General features: G+C 44.5%; 1 protein-coding gene across 1 annotated transcript; it reads right to left on the bottom strand.

Moving 5' to 3' along the window:
* Positions 1 to 159: 159 nt before the first annotated feature.
* On the bottom strand, positions 160 to 21009 carry LOC118094600 (parathyroid hormone/parathyroid hormone-related peptide receptor-like; the record flags this gene model as incomplete). Its single annotated transcript, XM_035135141.2, has 13 exons — positions 160 to 1060; positions 2032 to 2073; positions 2163 to 2304; positions 3130 to 3224; positions 4223 to 4289; positions 5553 to 5613; positions 7176 to 7329; positions 8109 to 8298; positions 9587 to 9681; positions 11201 to 11325; positions 12715 to 12825; positions 15703 to 15808; positions 20950 to 21009. Coding segments are annotated over 13 exons (1626 nt in total), but the record flags the coding sequence as incomplete, so codon positions are not given.
* Between the last annotated feature and the right edge of the window lie 1007 nt (positions 21010 to 22016).

The following is a 22016-nucleotide window of genomic DNA, read 5'->3' as shown; positions in this document are numbered from 1 at the left end:
TTTTTAAAAAAAATCCATTCTGTAAAACAGAATCAGGGCTATCACCTAATTACAGGAATTGGTGGTTGAGTAAATAAATTTGCCTTTGTCAGTCTTGATAATGATGCCTTTTAGAGCTATTGAATTTGGACTAAGCAAAAAGTACTACTCGTTGTTAGAAGGAAACACCAACTTTAATATTTTATTTCTCATGTTAGCACTACATCAAAAAAAGCCTTAAAAACAACACCACCTTTGCCCTTAACACTCAGTGCCTACTTACTGAAATTGGGGTTGCAATCAACTTAACAAAAGCCTTATTTTAACACAAATGAAACACAACACAGCAGAAAATGCGAACAGGAATGGTTCCCTTGCTTGCTTATTGCTGCTGAGGAGGCTGCAAGTGAGGTGGGGAGATGGATATATTCTGGAGGATTGGAATTTTTGAAAAGGCATGCCATGTGCTTTGCAGATCGAACTAACCAGAACAATGCAATCTACCTAACCACTACCTCCCTCAGTACCCTTCAGCACCAGAACCAAGCTTAAACTAATCTGAAATGGCAAATTACTTGGAATTAGAATGAAGACTTCCTAATCGCTACAGTGGTACCTGGATCAAGATTGAAACTTGAACAATTCACTTGCCTAGTTGCTCTCATCCTAGTCCCGCTGCTAACTACATTTTCACCGTTCCCTTTCATAGCATGGTCTCCAGCTCTTTTTTCAAGCTGGAGTGCTTCCCCTGCGAGGCTGTAGCACCGATGTTCTCCTCAAGGACCTTCTGCATCATCTCCTGACTTGGGGAATTATCCAAAGTGGAGGAAGCCGGGGTGTACTCTGGGGCACTGGCAGTGGGGGCAAGGTGAAGCAGCCAGTTTGGGGCACCAAGAGGCGTGGCAACTGCTGCTGCAGAGGTCACCCCCCAGCTGGCCATACTGAAGCTGACGCTGTTGGTGGCATGGGACACAAGCCCACCGTAGGAGTAGCTCCCTCCTGCGCTTGCCGCTCGGGTCTTCTGCTTTATGTCCAGTACCAGGTTTCTCCGGAAACGGTCTTTTTTAATTTCTGCTTGCACCTGGCGGTAGAGGCAAACTGTCAAGGGAATGCAACTTAGAAAAAGACCATCACCCACCTGGTCATTCTCAGTACTTCGACAGCTGGTAAAAGCAGAACAATGGCTTATTAACTGCCCACCCCTCTCTTCTCCAGTATGAAAAAGTTTCTGTTTTGCACCAGCTAAGAGCATATGGGTGGGATGCTACCCCCATTCCCGAACTGTTCTATGAAAGAGGGGTGGGTGCCTACTTCCATTAAGGCCCAGGCTGTGTATCTGACCACTCAAAGAGTGCTCTTCGTCACTCCAATGCCCCCTATACAAGATCTCAAAGCAGCTGTTTTATTACAGAGAAATTTCAGGAACAGACTGGAAAGAGAAGTTTCTGAATTGGAACTCATTACCAAGCTTAAAACCATGGAGCCACCTGGGATGAATAGAGACATCGGATTCTTATCTCATTATGCATGATCAAGCTTTCTTTAGCGCCTAAGCCCTTGCTTCCCCCCCCCAGGACTAATTGCAGTAATCAGCAGTCGTTAACAGCCATCTCAGGTTTACCACTCCCAACCACTCAGGTTTAGCCCATCACCCATTCCCACCCACCCCCCACCACCCTCTCTCTATATATAAGGGTCTGACACTTCTGTTTCTAGTGTATCTGAAGAAGTGTGCATGCACACGAAAGCTCATACCAAAATAAAAACTTGGTTGGTCTTTAAGGTGCTACTGAAGGATTTTTTTTTTTCTATTTTCCAATGCCCCCTGTACATAAAAGATCAGGAGGATACCATATCAAAGGGTGTATAGGTGTTGGGAAATATTTTCCACTTTTGAAACGAAATAATCGCAACCATATTCTCCAGGCAGAAGAAATACCGGGCATGGGGAAGGAGGTTGACCCTTCCCCATGCTCTAGGAGTGCAGAACACACCCAATGAAGAGAGGATCGCAGCTACATATTCATGCGTCTCGGAAGAAATGTTCCTTACCTCGCCATTGCAGAAACAGTAAATGAAAGCCACAAAGAAACCCTGTGAATAGAAAAGAGACAACCATAGATGGAAATAGCTGTGACTGAGTGGATCAAACACAAAAGACTTCACCCACCATGAAGACCCACCTGCAAAGAATTGAAGAGCATCTCGTAGTGCATCTGTATTTGCCAGAGGACACTGGACACAGGTGTGTAAGGAATAGCCATGAACACCACGTAATGAACACCAAAGAGGGGCATCAGAACAAGGGTGGATTTTAGTAACTTCCTGGAAGGAAAGGGATTTTGTGCGGTCATTCACCAAAGAGAGGCATGGGAACAAGGGTGGATTTTAGTAACTTCCTGGAAGGAAAGGGGTTTTGTGCGGCCGTTCCATTTTTGGATTGTCCAGGAGGAGAGCTGAAGGGCCCGCCATGGGGAATAAGGGAGGCAACAATGGGTGGAGACCTTAAAAGGGTAGAAGCTTGAAGAAGATAGTGCATAAGAGAAAACCACCATAATAACACAGATACATGATCTGATTAACAGCAAGAACCAGCGTTAAGTCAAATGAAGATGAAAAACAAAGCAGGACAGAAATCCAGCAGGCAAGAAGTTTCAGTATTCTAGGCAATCAGAAATTAAAGGTAAAGGGGGACCCCTGACCATTAGGTCCAGTCGTGACCGACTCTGGGGTTGCACGCTCATCTCGCATTATTGGCCGAGGGAGCCGGCGTACAGCCGCTGGGTCATGTGGCCAGCATGACAAAGCCGCTTCTGGCAAACCAGAGCAGCACATGGAAACGCCGTTTACCTTCCCGCTGTAGCGGTTCCTATTTATCTACTGTACTTGCATTTTGACGTGCTTTCGAACTGCTAGGTTAGCAGGAGCTGGGACCAAGCAACGGGAGCTCACCCCGTCACAGGGATTCGAACCGCCAACCTTCTGATCAGCAAGCCCTAGGCTCAGTGGTTTAACCCACAGCGCCACCTGGGTCCCATAATCAGAAATTAGCAGAGCATTAACAGAGGGGGGACATATTTCAGTAGGAAGTATTTATTCAGTGTAGTGCTAACACTGGGAGGTCTGTTTCAACTGCTCCCAGCTACATACCTGTACTGTTGGCGGGGATCTAATTTCCCTGCATTTGTCTCCCACAGCTTCGATGCAAGGACCCTCACAATGTTGAGGAAGAGGAAAAAGTTCACCTGCCAGCAATAAAAAGACAATTCATGTCGCGCCAGGCATTTTCCATGCCAGTGAAATGCCATTCTTCAATTCCCTTTTATTTGCTGTGTTATAGAGAATGCATTTCTGCTGTTGGCCCATATGGGTTGTAGCCGACCTACTTTTACTCAGCATAGATCTGGGCCTAAGTGACTCGTGGTCATTAATTCTAATGGGTCTAACTCTGTATTAAAGTTAATTGAACACAACTCAATAAAATCACATGACGATGATCAACAATCATTAAAAAACAAAAACCCATACAATCGGTAATAAACAAACAAAACAAAACCAACTCAATCCTCAGCTTCCGAACCACTGCCTCAGCTATTGAGGGCACAATTTGCAGAATACCAGTATAATAAGAATGGGGTCGTCCCCCGCCTTTGAAAAGAGGAGGGACTAAGTGATATTTCTGAGGGCAGGCATTCCATAACACAAAGGCAGCAACTACAAATACTCTGCTTCTAATGCAGGCATCCCCAAACTTCGGCCCTCCAGATGTTTTGGACTACAATTCCCATCTTCCCCGGCCACTGGTCCTGTTAGCTAGGGATCAGGGGAGCTTTAGGCCAAAACATTTGGAGGGCCGCAGTTTGGGGATGCCCGTTCTAATGGATGCTAAACTACCATCTACAAAAGATGCTACCCTTTGCAAGACCATGTGGGCTGATCTTAAAACTCAAGTGCAGGATTTATATGGGAGAAGACATTCTCATTTTTTTAAAATTTTCAACTGATTTTCATCAGTTACAAAGTGGTTAGGCAACTGGCCCAAAGGACTCCTTGACTGCCTCCTTCCCAGCCCACCCTAATTTGCATTTTTAATCTCATTTTCCAAATCCTTCCTTCACGGAGCCCATGGCAGGAAACATGGTTCCCAGGTGGTCACCCATCCAGCCGCTGATCAGTCCCACAGGCCTGCTTAGCTTCAGCAAGGTGATGGTCTCCTACTCTTTTTGTGCCCTTCTTATCTTACCACAACTGCTGCTAAGATAGGAACTTGGTAGATCCATTTCATGTTTCCAGCGCTGAGGTCCCAGCACCTGATGAAGAGAGGCTGAAGTTAAGCACAAAAGGGAAGGGGTATATCCATATTGGGTCTCTCACCCGACACCTTTGAGCCTCAAGTCCTTTTTGCATTATTAATATTATTATTTATTTACTCATTACCATGCTAAGGTCCCAGGGTGGTCCACAGCATTAAAAACATGGCATGGCACATAGCTTATGCTACTGAAGAGAATAGGAATCGGTCAACTTTTGAGTTTCTGAGCTTCAGGACATTTTGTCTTCTTCCAGCCTTAAGAAATTCAAATCATTTATACGACATTTTAAACCGGTAAATACTGTGATAGTTATCTCACCAACCCTGCAAGGTAGGTCAAGTATGCTTGTCCCAATAGAGCAGTTTGATATTTGAGGCCAAGGGAGTGCTATTACCAAATAGCACCTAATGAACCTGTAAAATAAAAAAATTCCTTCAGTAGCACCTTAAAGACCAACTAAGTTTTTATTTTGGTATGAGCTTTCGTGTGCATGCACACTTCTTCAGGTATCTGAAGAAGTGTGCATGCACACAAAAGCTCATACCAAAATAAAAACTTAGTTGGTCTTTAAGGTGCTACTGAAGGAATTTTTTTATTTTACTTCGACCCAGACCAACACGGCTACCTACCTGTAACCAGAACTAATGAACCTGCTGTGACAGAAGTAAGATTCAAACTAGAGAGGTTCAGATTCATAGCCCACTCTCGGGCACCTGTAAGACCACCAGCCTGAATTACATATACTAGACCAGTGTTTCCCAACCTTGTGCCTCCAGATGTTTTGGGACTACAACTCCCATCATCCCTAGCTAGCAAGACCAGTGGTCAGGAATGATGGCAATTGTAGTCCGAAAACAGCTGGAGGCACAAGGTTGGGAAACACTGTACTAGACTACGGGGTTCCTAAGTTGGACATGAGGTTTAGGTTACTACAATTTCTTGTTGCAAAACTCGGACATCTATGAACTGTAGCACAGATTTTGCTAGTACCTGTATTAAAAAATGGACCAGATATAGGGCTGGGGTTGTAGTTGTTGTTTTTGTGGGGTGTAAGATTATATTCTTTAACCCGGGGGTGTGGGGTGGGGGACAGCTCTCTGTATCAGCTCCACACATAACATATGGGATACAGAAAAATAACATCTAAAAATCTGTTCCTATAAGGTAGTGGCTAAAGCAATTCATTTACCCTCTCCACACTAACTCATCCTGCCCAATCTCCCTAAATAGTCCCTTTTAAGAGAAGCAGAAAGTACATACTGTGTATCAGCCAGGGATGCTCTGACGCTGGCCCAAACAGACACGACGACAGCAGGTACCCCTCGAAGGAAAAAGAAAAAGAAAAGCAAGCAGAAAGAGATCTGGGTTTCCGGTGAGCTCTTAAAAGGACAGTAGGAGAAAATGTGAGGCCAATAGTATACACCAGGAGGTGGCTACATAGAACCTTGCTGGTGTTGTTGGACCACAACTACAACCATCAAGACAGGAGCCAGCCAGCAGTAAATCACACTGAGCAAGTAGGAGTTAACTCTTCATGAGCAAAAACAGGAGTACCGGGCTTAATGAGCACAGCAACTCCTCTTTGATACGTCTTGCCCGCATGAATCAGTTGCAGAGATGGAAGCCTTCCCACAGCTGCCCAAGTCTCCTCCTTTTCATGGTTAACCCCATGCAATCTGAGGTGCTGCCCATGTGAAGCTAACTCCTCCGCCCTTTTCATGCCTCTACTGGTTCTGGGAGACCGAGGAAGAGAGGAGCTTGTTGCAGCAGGAGGGGAGAACAACCCTGCCTCTTCACCAGCCTGACCCATCTCCATTTCTTGGCCTCCCTCCTCTCCTGCCTCAGCTTCTGGACTTCTATCTCCCACAGATTCTCCCCACTCATTAAACGCTGTGACCTCTTCAGCTTCCGACACCTCCTCTTCCCAGTATTCTCCCTGTGACTACCCATCATCGTCCCACCACCACTCCCCTGGCTCTGAGCCGCCTTCCCATCTTCCCCAGCTAGATCCTCCCACCATTCGTCTGCATCAAACCAGTCTTGTGATGCAATCCCTGACCAGTGGCTTGCTGGCTGGCAAGGCTGATGGGAACTGGAGCTCAACAACATCAGGAGGGCTCCATGCTTGCTACTCTGGTATTCACTGACTTTGTATGTGCCATACAAGTTCCCACTTCTACACAACTATGAATGGTGCAGGGGCCCTATCCATTGGGCCAACGTACCTCATCCTCTGTGCTAAAGGACCCCTGGATGGTTAAGTCCAGTCAAAGGCAACTATGGGGTTGTGGCGCTCATCTCGCTTTCAGGCCAAGAGAGCTGGCGTTTGTCCACAGACAGCTTTCCAGGTCATGTGGACTAAACCGCTTCTGGCGCAAAGGAACACCGTGATGAAAACCAGAGCGCATGGAAATGCTGTTTACCTTCCCAATGCACTGGTACCTATTTATCTACTTGCACTGGTGTGCTTTCGAACTGCTAGGTTGGCAGGAGCTGGGACCGAGCAACAGGAGCTCACCCCGTCGCGGGGATTTGAACCGCCGACCTTCTGATCAGCAAGCCCAAGAGGCTCAGTGGTTTAGACCACAGTGCCACCCGCATCCTCTATGCCACATGACGTGTAGTGGGGAGGGAAAAGCATCGTCAAAGAGAGTTGTGAGTTGTGGTTACAGGAGGTGAGAGAGACCTTTTGAATAATAATAATTTATAATAATTTATTATTTATACCCCGCCCATCTGCCTGGGTTTCCCCAGCCACTCTGGAGAATACAGGAGCAGCCTCTTGTGTCTCCACAAAGTGACCTTCACTTGCCCTGTTTGAGCTTCCCTGTGTAGGTTCATAGTCAGAGCACGAGGCGAGAGACTGAACTGGACTGTGCTTACCCCACCCGATGAGCGTAAGAGCCCACAAGTAGCTTTTGTTTGAGAGGAAAGCCATGAAGATCAAGCTGTGGAGATAGAGACCTTCCACCAAGATCCAGTAGTGGTTTGTAGCCAAGAAATAGAGGAAGATGGTCACAGCTACCTTGCAGCCTGCCTGAAAGAACGGAGAAGCAAACATCCTTTTTGGTGGTGGTGATGGTTAGGACGAATACAAAGTGTCTGTGTGTGTTTTAATGAAATAATTTCAATTGTAAAGAAATAAAGCGATACAGAAAAAATGGAAGGAAAAGCGAAGGAAAGAAAAAAACGAAGGTGATTATAAGAACGAAAGGAAAACCCATATACAAAAACGCAATATAAAATACTCCCATACATTCTTATATAAATTGATAGTGTTATTATCCTAATACTAATGTAGTTAATAGCCCTACAACATTCTGTATAAACTGATTCCAAATGTTATCTTAGTTATCCAAACAAAGTCTGCGCCTGTAAGCAGTCCATTCATAAGTTGCGAGTGTTTGTCATATTGTCAATCCATTGATAAAAGGGTATCATATCTTTATTCTTCTTAGGACCAGGTTTTGGACAACCCCCCACTGGTCACACTCAAATCTTTTGCACGGTTTTGGTTAACAGATGTTGTTCCTGCTGCTTAACTAGAGGTTAATAGGAGGAACAGGCAGATTAACAGCATTCAAGTCCCGGAGATCACTATCTCTCTCTTTTTTTCAGACCTGGAACGCTGATTAATTTAAAATGCTAGGTTTTTTCATTATTATTTTTTATTAGGAAACCATCTTGAGCTGGCTGTTCTGAAATCAGTATCCTTGTTCCCTAAAATTTCCAGGAAGATTTTAAGCCAAGGCAAACATTGCACTTCTCAATAGACACCGAGAAGAGGGAAGCAAAACCCAAACACTAGGGACTTACTAGCTGGGTCCTGGATCCCAAGGCGAGGCTCAGATCTTCAGCGTCCCAGTCACTGCCCTGTGTTTTTTGCAGTCCCTCGAGTCGCGAGGTCGAGTACAGCACTAGATCCTTCACGAAGATGCTCACAGCTCGGCAGACAAAGGAGGCAAAGAGATGGAGGTGGATGTAATTTCGAGTGCAATGAAGCCGCCTTAAACACACAATAATAAGGGCAGGGTTTCAATTTATTTATATGTTACGTTTTGTCCTGCCCACTCTTCCAAGGTACCATGCGTATTTTCCACACCATCCTTTTATCCCCAACGACGATTCTGTGAGGTAGGCTAGGCTGAGAAAGAGGGGGCCAATCACACACACACACACACATATTAATCTATGGGTGAGCAGGGTTTTGAACCGGGGTCCCTCTCCATTCTTAGTCTGGAACTCTTAACCACTAAACGACGGGAGAAAAAAGCACGAGATAGCCAAAATAATAATAAGCAGCTGTGCTCCTTATTATTACATGATTCCGCCTTCTATTGAGAAGGCGCCAGGCAAAAACATTCCTCTTCAATTAGGCCTTTGGCGGACTAATATTCTACAGCCTTTTAAATGTGTCTGTGGGAAGGGAGGGTTATTGTTTTGCTATTTTTACTTGTGTTTTTATCTTGTATTTTATTCTGTGGCCACCCTGAGATCTTATGATGAAGGGTGGTATATACATTTTTTATTATTATTATTAATCAGTGCTTTTTTCTAACAAAATATTTGGGGTACTCTCATTTTGACTCAATAAAACCACCATTTTATAGTTCAAATCGGGGGAAATAAATACAGTAAATGTACAAAAGTTCAAAGATTCACAAAATGTTTAGGGGTATGCATACCCCTGCTTCCCCCCAGAAAAAAGCCATAATAATGATGATGATGATGATGATGATGATGATGGTGTCGGTGTCCCTTGGGAGAACAGAAGTAGCTTGCCACCACCTGTACTTACTTGCGGTTCTGTAAGCAAAGTCATCATCATCATCATCATTTTATTTGTATGCCGCCTTTCCATAGTTAAAACAATGCCCAAGGCGGCTTACAACATGACCAGGTTTTCATAATTACCAACATAACAAAAGTCACAAACAATAAATAAAGCACATCAAAAAGTACACAACCAAATGGAAAACAATTTCCACATAAAACATAAAATCTAAAACTAAGAATACAGCATTAATATCAATCACAATTTAAAATGACAGATAAACAATAAAAGCAATTTACGAAACAAAAACAGAGCCCTCTCTGCCCAGCGGCAGCTGTCTTTTATGGAACCTGTCAGGCCCTGCCCCAAGCCAAGTCTACCCCACCACACATAGGAAACCAACCCAAGATAGTTTCTCTCTTAGTTTAGCTGGCCATGATTAGCAGAATAAGGCCATGGGTTAGGGTTCAGGGGGTGGGGTGGGGTGGGGCAATGAATCAACAAGAGCTGTCCTCCTTACTTGAAGTAGCAAAGGATGCACATGGCGACCACGAGGGAGGCGAGGGAGATGGAGTAGCCAGCGGTGTAGATGATGTGCAGCCGGTCAAACACTTCCTGCATGGGGAAAAGAGAGGCATACCAGCACAGAAGGACTCCTTTGCAGCGCCACTGTCACAACCTGCTACGTCACGTCAAAAAAACCCATCTAAAGCACCTCCCTTTTCCATAATAGAATATCCTCCAGCTGTTGCAATTTTCTTGTGTGACTTTCTGGGGGGGAAAACAATTCTGCCACCTGGTTAAGTTCCCCAGTTGCCTGGTATCGCTTGTTGAATTGCTCTTAAAGCAGTGGCAAATTGGCATGGGGCTGCTGTTGAAGACAGTTCGAAAACTGCAACTTGCCCCTGGCTTTGTGGCCAGATTGCAAAGAGGGAACTGGGCGACGGGCAACAACTTCGCTGGTTCCTGGTAAGTTTCAAAGTGCTAGCGTGAACCTTTAAAGCCCTTCATGGCTTAAGACAGGCACCCCCAAACTTCGGCCCTCCTCCAGATGTTTTTGGACTAATGTTGTAGGGCTATACTACTACTACTACTACTATGAGGAAGTGTTAAAGGTATTCCAAAGGAATGCATGACACCAGAAAAGAGTCCTAATGAGCTCTAGTGGCAGGGAGTACCGCTGACCCTGAAATATAAAAATATAACAAAGTGTGGATATCTAAACTTGTAACTATTAAAAATGGAACGGGGGAAAATGATTTTCCTACATCTTGCCTTTCATACCCCACCTTACATCCAGGGAGCTCTAGACCAGGCATCCAGGCATCCCCAAACTTCGGCCCTCCAGATGTTTTGGACTACAGTTCCCATCATCCCTGACCACCGCTCCTGTTAGCTAGGGATCATGGGAGTTGTAGGCCAAAACATCTGGAGGGCCGCAGTTTGGGGATGCCTGGCTTAGGAATCAAACAACAGTCTGACTACTCCCTCCCTCCCTCCCTCCCTCTCTTATATTTGTTTCGTTACGTTGACTACAATTATGGTGAGCAACACTGATCTGTTTTGTCAACTGATATTTTAAAGTACACAAGCTACTTCTCTGCTTGCGGTAGATAATTACACACCTGAAATGTTATAATAAACGATCAAATAAAATAGCAAATGGGGTCAGCAATTGCATCCCACCCCTACCACCGTTTGGGTGGTTATTTTTAAATCTTTGGAAACTATCAACTTATCTTCCCCCGGTCCATTCCCCCAACCCCCAGGCCAAATATATACATTTCCTTCTGCCATTTGCTTTCCATAAAGGATGGAGAACCTGTGACCCTTCGACTGTTAGAATCACAAGAGTTTTGGAGCTGGAAAGGACCCTAAAGGATCCCATCAGTGTAAGAATCAGTGTTGTTGGACCTCAATTCCCATCATCACCAACCAGCGTAGCTATTGGTCAGGAATAATGGGAGTTCAATACCTCCAGGGCCACAGGTTCATCCCCCCCCTGCTTTATGGCACAATTTTTATGAGAACTTCCCATCTCAATAGATTCCTCCCCTTCCCTTCCCTTCCCTGTCCTGTGGTAGCCAAATCCACAAGCCTCTGTGTCCCCTTTTCCCCTGCTTAGGAATTAAACCTTTTCTTGATTCTGCCGTTCCGGGGCAAAGAAGATGGCGCATTCTGTGTAATTGGCCCAAGTCTTGTTCATATTGGGCACCAATTCCCAGTTTCCGTGAACATCACAGCGCCTGTAGGCGTGACCTGAAATAAAGGACAGGCAGAGCGTCCAATGAGATGGAGCAGAACGTGTGAAGGGGAAGATGCCAGCAAGGCTCAAACAGTTGCACATTTTTTAAAAGGCCAGAGGCCCCAGAGGAAATAAACCACTTAGGGGCTTTTGTTTATTTGCATTATTTGCAGGGAATTGAACTATATGACCCTCGGGGTCCCTTCCAACTCTACAATTCTATTATTATGTGGTTTAGAAATTATTCTAAATTAAACAAAAAAAAGTGCTTCTGAGCAAGTGTAGAGTGTACAGTACTGCTCTATTTTGAACTTAAAAATGGAAAGCGTTATGCTGATGGTCAACAAGAAGTTTGAAGACTCTCTCAAGGCAAATCTTAAAAAACGCAGTATAAACACCAACAATTAGGAAACAACACTGGCCTGCGAGCGGCCTTTACCAAAGGTGTCATGGGCTTTGAAGAAACTCGAACTCAGGACGCAAGGGAGAAACGTGCTAAGAGGAAGGCACACTCGGCAAACCCTCACCATGATCAACTCCTGCCTGGAAACCAATGACCCCACTGTGGAAGGACGTGTGGATCCAGAATTGGCCTCCACAGTCACTTACAGTTAAAACCGTGTTTAGGGAAGACAATCTTACTCGGCTACAAGTGATTGCCAAATAAGAAGAAGAAGAGTGCAAGGCCTCCAAGCAATTACTTGCTTGCAAGGTATCTCCTTTTTAAAAAAAAGGAAAAAAGAAACGGTCACCCTGACTTCTCAACAAGCAAGACGAACTTCCACACACTCTAAAACACCATCTCCTAAAACCAGTTAAATTGTTATTATTTCCTAACGGTTCTTAAGAAGGATCTGGCCTGTTTACCAGCCTCCTGCTGCTATGGACCAAACTTGACCTGGTGTGCAAGGGTGTTGTTGTTTTCAAATAATGCAAATGACATCAGCTGCAGATGAGCTGATTATTATCAAGATTACAGCAAGCATGGAGGGGGAATATAACCTTTTGCTCCCCTGCTGAGGTCCTGAGGAAAGATGGTATTTGCTGGGAGTGTGGAATCCTTCACTGGGTGGGCGGCGAGAAGATTTTCTCCAAAAGCAAACAACACTTTCTGAGGAGGGATTTTCCTCAAGGATTTTCCTCGGTATTAAATGCTCCTCCACCCCCTCCTGCAATCACAATCATTAAGGGACACCTTCCCTGGCCCTGCCAAAATGCTGGTTCTGTTTGCATTAACACACACACACACACACACACACACACACACACACACACACACACACACCAACAACAACAACCAGCATGTTAAATGGCAAAGACGCATTTTAGCATCTGCTTCAGGCTCAGCCCTGAACAACCAAAAGACCCGAAGCTTTCTGTGAAGGCCGAGAAAACGTACGTACCATGATGGTTGAAGTCATAGACGTAGTCAGGGCATAGGACGGCCACCTTTTTGCTGGGGAGGCTTTCGGGCCAGCAAATAATCCCGTCCCACTCAGGCAAACAGTTGCCATCTAACAAGGAAATGGCACATTATTCACAACTTTGCATGATAGCGTTGAGGGGGGGGGGGCAGAGGAGAGCAACCTTCATCCTTGAGTTAAGTCAGTGGATCTCAAAGGGTGTGGCAGGAGAGGATGGCAAGCATGGCAGGAAGACTCAAGCACAGTCAAAGAAGCACGTAAACATTTCAGTGTAGTATACCAGTAGTATAGTATCTAAATATTTATTTATTTGCAGAAGATGGATAGATATTCAAGAGCATTGGCTACCCTTCTGCAGCTCTCCACAACAAATTGTTGTGAACAGGGATCTAATAACAACAACAACAACAACAACAACAATTTATTATTTATACCCCGTCCATCTGGCTCGGTTTCCCCAGCCATAAAGAGGACCACGGACCATAGCACGCCAGGCACTCCTGTCTTCCACTGCCTCCCGCAGTTTGGTCAAACTCATGTTCGTAGCTTCGAGAACACTGTCCAACCATCTTGTCCTTTGTCGTCCCCTTCTCCTAGTGCCCTCAATCTTTCCCAACATCAGGGTCTTTTCCAAGGATTCTTCTCTTTTAATGCTTAATAGATTATTCTTCTAGAAGAGAAGAAGAATAATCTATTAAGCATTAAAAGCCTCCCTAAACAGGGCTGCCTTCAGATGCCTTCAAAAAATCTGGGAGCTGTTTTTTTCTTTGACATCTGATGGGAGGGCGTTCCACAGGGCGGGCGCCACCACCGAGAAGGCCCTCTGCCTGGTTCCTTGCAACTTGGCTTCTCGCAACGAGGGAGCCGCCAGAAGGCCCTCGGTACTGGACCTCAGTGTCCGGGCAGAACGATGGGGGTGGAGACACTCCTTCTTCTTCTTCTTCTTCTTCTTCTTCTTCTTCTTCTTCTTCTTCTTCTTCTTCTTCTTCTTCTTCTTCTTCCTCCTCCTCCTCCTCCTCTTCCTCTTCCTCTTCCTCTTCCTCTTCTATTTCTGTTTTGCACTTTAGAATATTCACTTAAACAACCTTAAAATATCAATGACTTCCCTTCCTCTCTTTCCACGGTTCATTTTGCACAACATAAATCCCTGCATATTTTAGATAAACTAAACCAATCGGTATTCCATTATAACGTCCATCAAAACATGTTTTCATATATACACAATTTCCCTCCACATATTCAATAGATATTTTCCAATCTTTAAACATACGTTCTTCTTGTTCTCTTATCTGTATGTTAGGTCCGCAAGCTGCGCATACTCCATCAGTTTAAATTGCCACTCTTCTTTAGTTGGGACTTCGCTCATTTTCCATTTTTTGGCTATCGAAACATGAGCCGCAGTAGTGGCATACATAAATAGCCTTTTTGACACCTGGGAATTTCCGTCTGAATTATCTCCAACAAAAAGGACTCTGTTTTTGTTTTTTTGTTTTCGAAAAGTACTTCTAAACTTTTTTTTTCAATTTATTATAAATTATTTCCCATTGCTCTTTTACCCTTTTACAGGTCCACCACATATGATAGAACGTACCCTCCGGCTCACTACATCTCCACGTAGTGAACAGGGATTTTCCACACTGACAAATATGAACAGATAAAGCAATAATAAATTAAATAAATAAATAACCACCGCTCCTCTTTCATGACACACCGAATCAGAGTAACTATTATTGCTGGTCTTTCACAGCACCCAAAACCAGTCATCTCACTCTCCCCAATGATAGGGCCGGCCGCTTCAAGAGTGCCACACTTTTGAAGGGGACACAGGTCAACTCAAACAGCGTTTCTGCTGTCAATAGAAGGCTGATTGGAAGGAAGCAAAGACTACCCAGCTACCCAGTGACTCGCTTGAAGATGCGATGGGTAATTTCCTCTTCTGCTGAGAGGTCGTTTGGGTTGACAACAGCTTTTACATTATTTTATTCATGACATTGTGTTTCTTCTCCACCTTTCTTCCAGAACTTAGGAAGGGCAGCAACTTAGGAGAAGTGCCTTTGCAGGCGGAAGGTTTCATGGTTCAATCCTCTGTTTCTCCAGTTAGGGCTGAGAAAGACTCTTTATGAAGCTCTGTGTCTGCTGCCAGTGTGGACGATAATAAACTAGACAGGCCAATATGTTCCATTATGAAATACCAAGTGGAGCATGTGAGGTTCCCAAGATGTCTCCAAACCAGACCCAGATCTGCTTCATTTCAGCAAGGTTGCTGACTCATGCCTCTTCCAACCAAATCCTAAAACCTCGTTTTTTTTTATTTACTGTGGCACACAGTTTGTGGATCTGGACATAATATCATAGTAAGTATTGGTATGAAAAGGAGTAATTTTAAAAAACAAAACAAAACAAAACAAAACAGGCACCCCCAGTGATCTACCGGTAGTCATAATATATTCCTCCTTTAGGTAAAGGTAAAGGTAAAGGGACCCCTGACCATTAGGTCCAGTCGTGACCGACTCTGGGGTTGCGCACTCATCTCGCATTATTGGCCGAGGGAGCCGGCGTATAGCTTCCAGGTCATGTGGCTAGCATGACAAAGCCGCTTCTGGCAAACCAGAGCAGCAACATGGAAACGCCGTTTACCTTCCCGCTGTAGCGGTTCCTATTTATCTACTTGCATTTTGACGTGCTTTCGAACTGCTAGGTTGGCAGGAGCTGGGACCAAGCAACGGGAGCTCACCCCGTCGCAGGGATTCGAACCGCCGACCTTCTGATCGGCAAGCCCTAGGTTCTGTGGTTTAACCCACAGCGCCACCTGGGTCCCTCCTAAAGCCTCTCCTTTAGGAGGCAACATTTAACAAGTGCCATGCTTTCCATTGATGTCCGATGTCAATAATATGACTCAGCCATTTTTTTAAATGTTTTTATGCACTTGGGGCCACCAAAAGTTAGAAATGCAGATAAAGCAGGTACCTTGGACTGTTTCCTTCTGGGTATTTATCTGCTGGTGACATTTTTCTTTAGCTTCATTCAGCAAGTAAATCTGTTCTTCTTTGGTTAGAACATCATCGGTGTCCACCTGCCAAACAAATGAAGAAGGGAGAGATGAGGCTGGGAGGCCTGGTCCATTGGCTCACCTGGGACCACGTGCCGTTTGGATCCTCCCCTCTCAGAACAGCCACCAGGCAGCATCAGAGATGGAAATGTGGCAGCAAAGCCTCTCCCATTGACTTGGCTGGGGCTAGGGATGACCAAATCTGACTATTGGTTTCTCTTAGTTTCCTATTCTTACTTGTCTTAAATCCAGCTTGCCCCCTTTCCAATGTTTTTATTTTTAAAAATCCATGTGCATTTTTATGCAGATTTATCCGAATATGCATTTTTGTACACAATTTGGTCTAATATATGCATTTCTGCAAGGGAATTCCAGAAAAGTACGTTATTTCCACTAATACATGCATTTTTATATTGGGTGTGCGGAATTTGGAGAAAGGCACATTTCGAATGATAAAATATGTAAATTAATGATTATTTTCTCTTACAATAACTTCTCTTAATTCATACTATTTTACTGTTAATTGTTTCTAAATGCTCTTTGTCATTTTTAGCTGCTTTTTAGTGATAGTTTTAATATTTCTTGTAAACTGCTTTTACAGGGTTTGCTACGATCAAGCAGTATATGATTTTTTGAAAAATATTGTTACACGCTACCCCAATCTCTGAAATCCCTGGACAGTTAAGTCCAGTCAAAGGCGACTATGGGGTTGTGGCGCTCATCTCGCTTTCAGGCTGAGGGAGCCGGTGTTTGTCCACAGACAGCTTTCTAGGTCATGTGAACAGCATGCCTAAACCGCTTCTGGTGCAACAGAACACTGTGATGGAAACCAGAGTGCACGGAAACACCGCAGCGGTACCTATTTATGTACTTGCACTGGCATGCTTTCAAACTGCTAGGTTGAAAAGTAAAAAACGGACAAAAGTGTTGGAAGAAACAGGTATGCAATGGGAGAGGAAAGCCAGACAAAATGTCAAAGGAGAGCTGGACAATTAGCAGCAAACCCTTAATGGATGGCCTAGGATACATAGATGTATTGAAAGCTGTGACAAGGGGCTATGAGATTTTTTCATATTTGCCACGAACCGGTTCATTTCCTTTGCAATATTGTCAGGAAATGGAGAAGCCATGCAACATAAAAGGTGGACAACGAGAGACAATGAAAGGAGGCCCAAATGTGACTGCCACAATTAAATCACTCATCTGCACAGGACATTTTGAGAAGGCCGATAAGGACCTTATCAAGAATGAAATTTCCATAGCTGCTACAAACACTGGGAGAGGCAGCAGCAGCAGCAGCAGCAACATCCTGCTATAGCCCCAGGTGTTAAAGAAGAGATGGAATCAAGGCAACACAGCCAAACCTTTAGAATCAGAAAATGAACCCATAAATGAATATATGCTGGGCTTTCCACATCTGAATTGATCAAAATCTGTGTCATAAAATAGGAGGCCAGGCGTTTTTAACGTCTTGTAATTGATCAAAATGTCGCGCTGGGACAAAAAACACAAGTGATGGAAAGGTGGGACTAAAACTGCTGCCTTCTTTAAAGTCACGTTTTCCTCTTTGAGCTCTCATTTACATTAAATCATCCTCCTTTTCTTAAAAAAAATGCATTTTATTTAAGGTATTTAAACAAAAAAAAGCAAGTTAAATATTAACAATTAAAAAAGAAAAGATAGTCACAGCAGTGGAAAGTTGCCTATAACTTGTTGACTGACAATTGTCTTTTCATCCTAACAGGTCTTTCCAGAGTTCACTGTGTGTCTGGGGTGTCCTCGTTGTCGTCTTCAAGTCTCGTGTCCATCTCGCAAGACCATATCATCGGATGGCAAAATCATAGTCTTTCTTCTTCTTCTTCCTCCTCCTCCTCTTTCTTCTTCTTCTTCTTCTTCTTCTTCTTCTTCTTCTTCTTCTTCTTCTTCTTCTTCTTCTTCGATCACTTGTATCCGAGTAAGATTGTCTTCCATAAACCCGGTTTTAACAATGGGTCCGTAAGTGACTGTGAAGGCCAATTCATTCATCATCATCATCATTATTCTTTATTTGACCGTCAGTCAGAAAATATACATTTCTCAGTACAAGATTAAAACATCTAAGACAGTGGAGGCCAGTTCTGGATCCACACGTCCTTCCACAGTGGGGACATTGGTTTCCGGCTGGGAGTTGATCACGGTGTGGATTTGCCAAGTGTGCCTTCCTCTTAGCATGTTTCTCCCTTGCGTCCTGAGATCGAGTTTCTTCAAAGTCCACGACACCTTTGGTAAAGGCTGTTCTCCAACTGGAGCTCTCGCAGGCCAGTGTTTCCCAGTTGTCAGTGTTTATACTACATTTTTTAAGATTTGCCTTGAGACAGTCTTTAAACCTCTTTTGTTGACCACCAGCATTACGCTTTCCATTATTAAGTTTGGAATAGAGTAGTTGCTTTGGAAGACGATCATCAGGCATCCGCACAACATGACCAGTCCAACGAAGTTGATGTTGAAGAATCATTGCTTCAACACTGGCGATCTTTGCTTCTTCTAGTACACTGATATTAGTTAGTCTTTGTGGACCTATATCAGCACTGGCCCACAAATTTGCCATCATTTCTCAGCTCCACCAGAATGACTGAGAGCAACAGGAAGCATTCTCCCATCCACAGAATTCCTTAAGCAACTTTCTTGAACCTTCCCCTCCACCAATCCAGATGTTTTAGACCACAACCCCCATCAGCCCCAGGTCAGCACAGCTGGGCACCAAGTTGAGGAAGGCTCTTGCAGCAAAGGTACAGTAGGTGTGCAGTCTGGCCATTCGTTCCCTTTGAAGACTCTGCAAAGTCTGAGCTAGAGCCCATTTCAAGAAGGGTGTCAACTTTTCGTCTCTAAAGTCCGGGCTTCAACTGGAGGTGTGGAGGGTACGCATATGGTTTTTTGGGGGATTTGTAATCTTAGAGTTTGGTTTTGTTATTTGGGGAGCGGGCATTGAAATGGTTTGTGATGCATCATCGCAGAATTGTTAAAACTAACAGCTGCAGAGAGTTAGTTACAGGTAGGTAGCCGTGTTGGCCTGGCGTAGTCAAAACAAAATAAAAAAATTCCTTCCAGTAGCACCTTAGAGACCAACTAAGTTAGTCATTGGTATGAGCTTTCGTGTGCATGCACACTTCTTCAGATACACTGTTTTATTTTGTTTCAGCTGCAGAGAGGTATAATTGTGCTGCCTGGAAAAGAAACTGGGCTGGAAGAAGGCATATTAAAGAGGTCTGCGCTGCTTCATAATGTTGAAAGAGAGATCCCCTTTGAACCTCTGAAATATTTTTTTTGTGCAGACCTTGAGTATTCCTTCACCATCCTGTTACACCTCTCACCCTGTTAACAAGCCGTCATTCGTCTTCTCTGATTTGGGCTGCAGTGCCACACACTGCAGCCTGCCCAGCCAAGAACAAGACGTCTTTTGTCTCCTTCAGCTTTTGACAGCAGCGTGCTAAAGTTAGCAAGCAACAGCTCTGCAGACTAGAAACATGGAATCGGTTGGGAACTGATGTAACCAAACATAGTTTGCTTTGTGTTCAAGTCTGCCAGCATAGCCTGCAGGTGATTCCTTTCCCGTTCTGTTGCCATCAGGGTGGACGTTTGGGGCAGAAGCCCACTCAGCAGAATGTGCAGCAGCCCCCCCCCAAAAAAAAATGCAACAGGGATGGCTTACAACATTTAGAAGCAACCTACACCATCATGTAAAGACCATTAAATTAAACGAACAGTTAGGACCAGTGGGTTTTTTCCTATTAAAAATGTTCAGGGGTACTCTCATTTTGACTCAAAAAAACCACCATTTTATAGTTCAAATTGGGAAAAATAAATACAGTAAATGGACAAGAGTACAAAGATTCACAAAATGTTTCGGGGTATGCGACCCCTGCGTCCCCCCCCCCTGGGGGGAAAGCACTGGTTAGAACTAATATACATCATCATATAAAGCTTATTAAATCTGGACCCTAACAAAGCCTGAATACACACAATGAATTTAAAGCACATTCCACCCCCCACCCTCCAAAGAATATTGGGAAGTGTACAGTAGTTTGTTAAAGGTTCTGGGAATTATAGCCCTGTTAATGGTAAACTACAGTTCCCAAGATTCTCGGGGCATGTGTTTATGGTGAGCACACAGCTTCATTGCATCTCTGTTCCCCTCCAACTCCCTTTCTTGCATACAGTCATACCTCGGTTTAAGTACACCTCGGTTTGAGTATTTTCAGTTTAAGTACTCCGCGGACCTGTCTGGAACGGATTAATCCACTTTCCATTACTTTCAATGGGAAAGTTCGTTTCAGGTTAAGTACGCTTCAGGTTAAGTACAGACTTCCGGAACCAATTGTGTTTGTAAACCGAGGTACCACTGTATATATTTGTAAGTCGTTCTGATTTCGGAGAGAGAGCAGGACTGAGCAATGATTAGAACCTGGTCTTAATGTGACACCACTTTGCCACACCAAAAGACCTCATAAACTAACTCTTACTGTCTGAGTCTGGGGGAACAGAAGTTGCCACATTTCAGTCGCTGGGAAGTGAGGGTTGCGGCCAAAGTTCCTAGCCATTGGGCCAAATGTTTGCCATAAGGCCATGAGAGGAGGAACACAGGAAGCTCTCTCCCTTCTGATGTTCTTTTTGTCGTGCATTCATGTATATTTGTGGTTATGCCACCGGGGTGGTCTTGCAATGCTGTTGGCACCTGTAAAAGTTTTGGGGTGGTCACACTGCTTCACTTCCGGTCAGTTGCCTACCTTGTAGCTTCCTACTGAAATCCTGTAACTTTTCACACCGCAACTGTTCTGTTTTGCTGTTGTCCTATTTTTGTTGTGCTATATCCCCTCCGGGGAGTGATTGTGCGGTAGCACAGGGGAAGCGCTGCAAAACAAACTAAAGCGAAATGAATCCGCCACGGGTGCACTAATGATGCTGATGCAATAAACCACCCACCTGGAAGGGCTCTGTGGCAGATCATGGCATCCATGTAGCTCCATGGTGTCAACACTTGACAGGGAATCTCCTCCAGCCCTACCTAGAGATGCCGGGGGTTAAAGGAGGCACCTGCCTGCATGCAAGGCAAGCCCTCTACCATTTTCAGACTTCCCGTGAAAAAAGAATGAGCTGTGATCAAGGAAGACAAGCTGGAATGGACTTACCAAAGCACAGACCAAATTCAGAAGGGAAAAGCAAAGCGCAGCTGCCGTGAAGCTCCAGAGGTGGACCGACTCCTCCATGGCTCCTCCTCAGAACATAGATCCCACATCCAAAGCAGAAGAACGTTGCAATTTGGCTGCGTCAAGTCCTTCCCCTAAGAAGAAATCATTCAAAGCTCGTATATCCAAAGGGAAGATGCATATATGCTAGAGGATATGGTATAGCCAAGCTAATCTCTCCATCCCCAGGCTAAGCATTCTGGCCAGTTTCCTCCAAGAGCCTGGACTTTAAACAGCCAGCAGAAATAACCTCAAATACTCACCAACAACGTCAGACACTGGCGTTCGTTTAGCTGGATGGTTCCTGAGATTGACGCTTAATGATGTTCAGCTCAGCATCCTGACCGCTTGGTCCTTTTGTCTCTGCCTCTTCGGGGAGGGTCTGGTTTTTTCTCCTGCCACTCCTTGTTCCCCTCCATAGCTGAAGGGCAGAGTTTTGTTAGCTGACTCCTAGGTGCTACATTTCCCACCCTCCCATATTCTCCATTTTTTATTTGCAATACCTTCCTGCGAGTGTTTTCCCTCGCTTTCTAGGTCTTCAGTCTTTTGACTTCCAAAGGCAAAACACACACACATACACACATTCATTCATTCATTCCACAGTCAAGGTCTCAGGGCTGATTTTCTAAAAGCGTGAGGCTCTAACCTGTTAAGAAGTTAAATATGAAGACATTAGACATAACTGCGCAATAATGATAAGCCCATTGTCACAGTCACCTGCGCTCTTGACAAGGGTTATAACATTCTATTCCTGTGCATTATACGTTTAAAGCAAGTGACTTCGCTCAAAGAACCCTGGGAACTTTCACTTGCTAATGGCACTGCGAATTGTAGCTCTGTTGGGGTAAACTATGGTTCCCGGCATTCTTTAGGGGAAGTCATTTGCTTTAAATGCGCAGTAGGCATGTGGCAAGTGTTGGATTGCCCAGCCTCTTATAGATCTGATGCCAGACTATGGGAAGTTTATTTATATTACAGTGGTACCTCGGTTTAAGTACACAATTGGTTCT

This window comes from Zootoca vivipara, chromosome 13 (genome assembly GCF_963506605.1).
Source record: "Zootoca vivipara chromosome 13, rZooViv1.1, whole genome shotgun sequence".
NCBI classification, from domain to species: Eukaryota; Metazoa; Chordata; class Lepidosauria; order Squamata; family Lacertidae; genus Zootoca; species Zootoca vivipara.
The sequence above is the reverse complement of the archived record's forward strand: the minus strand, read 5'-3'. Positions and strand labels throughout refer to the sequence as shown.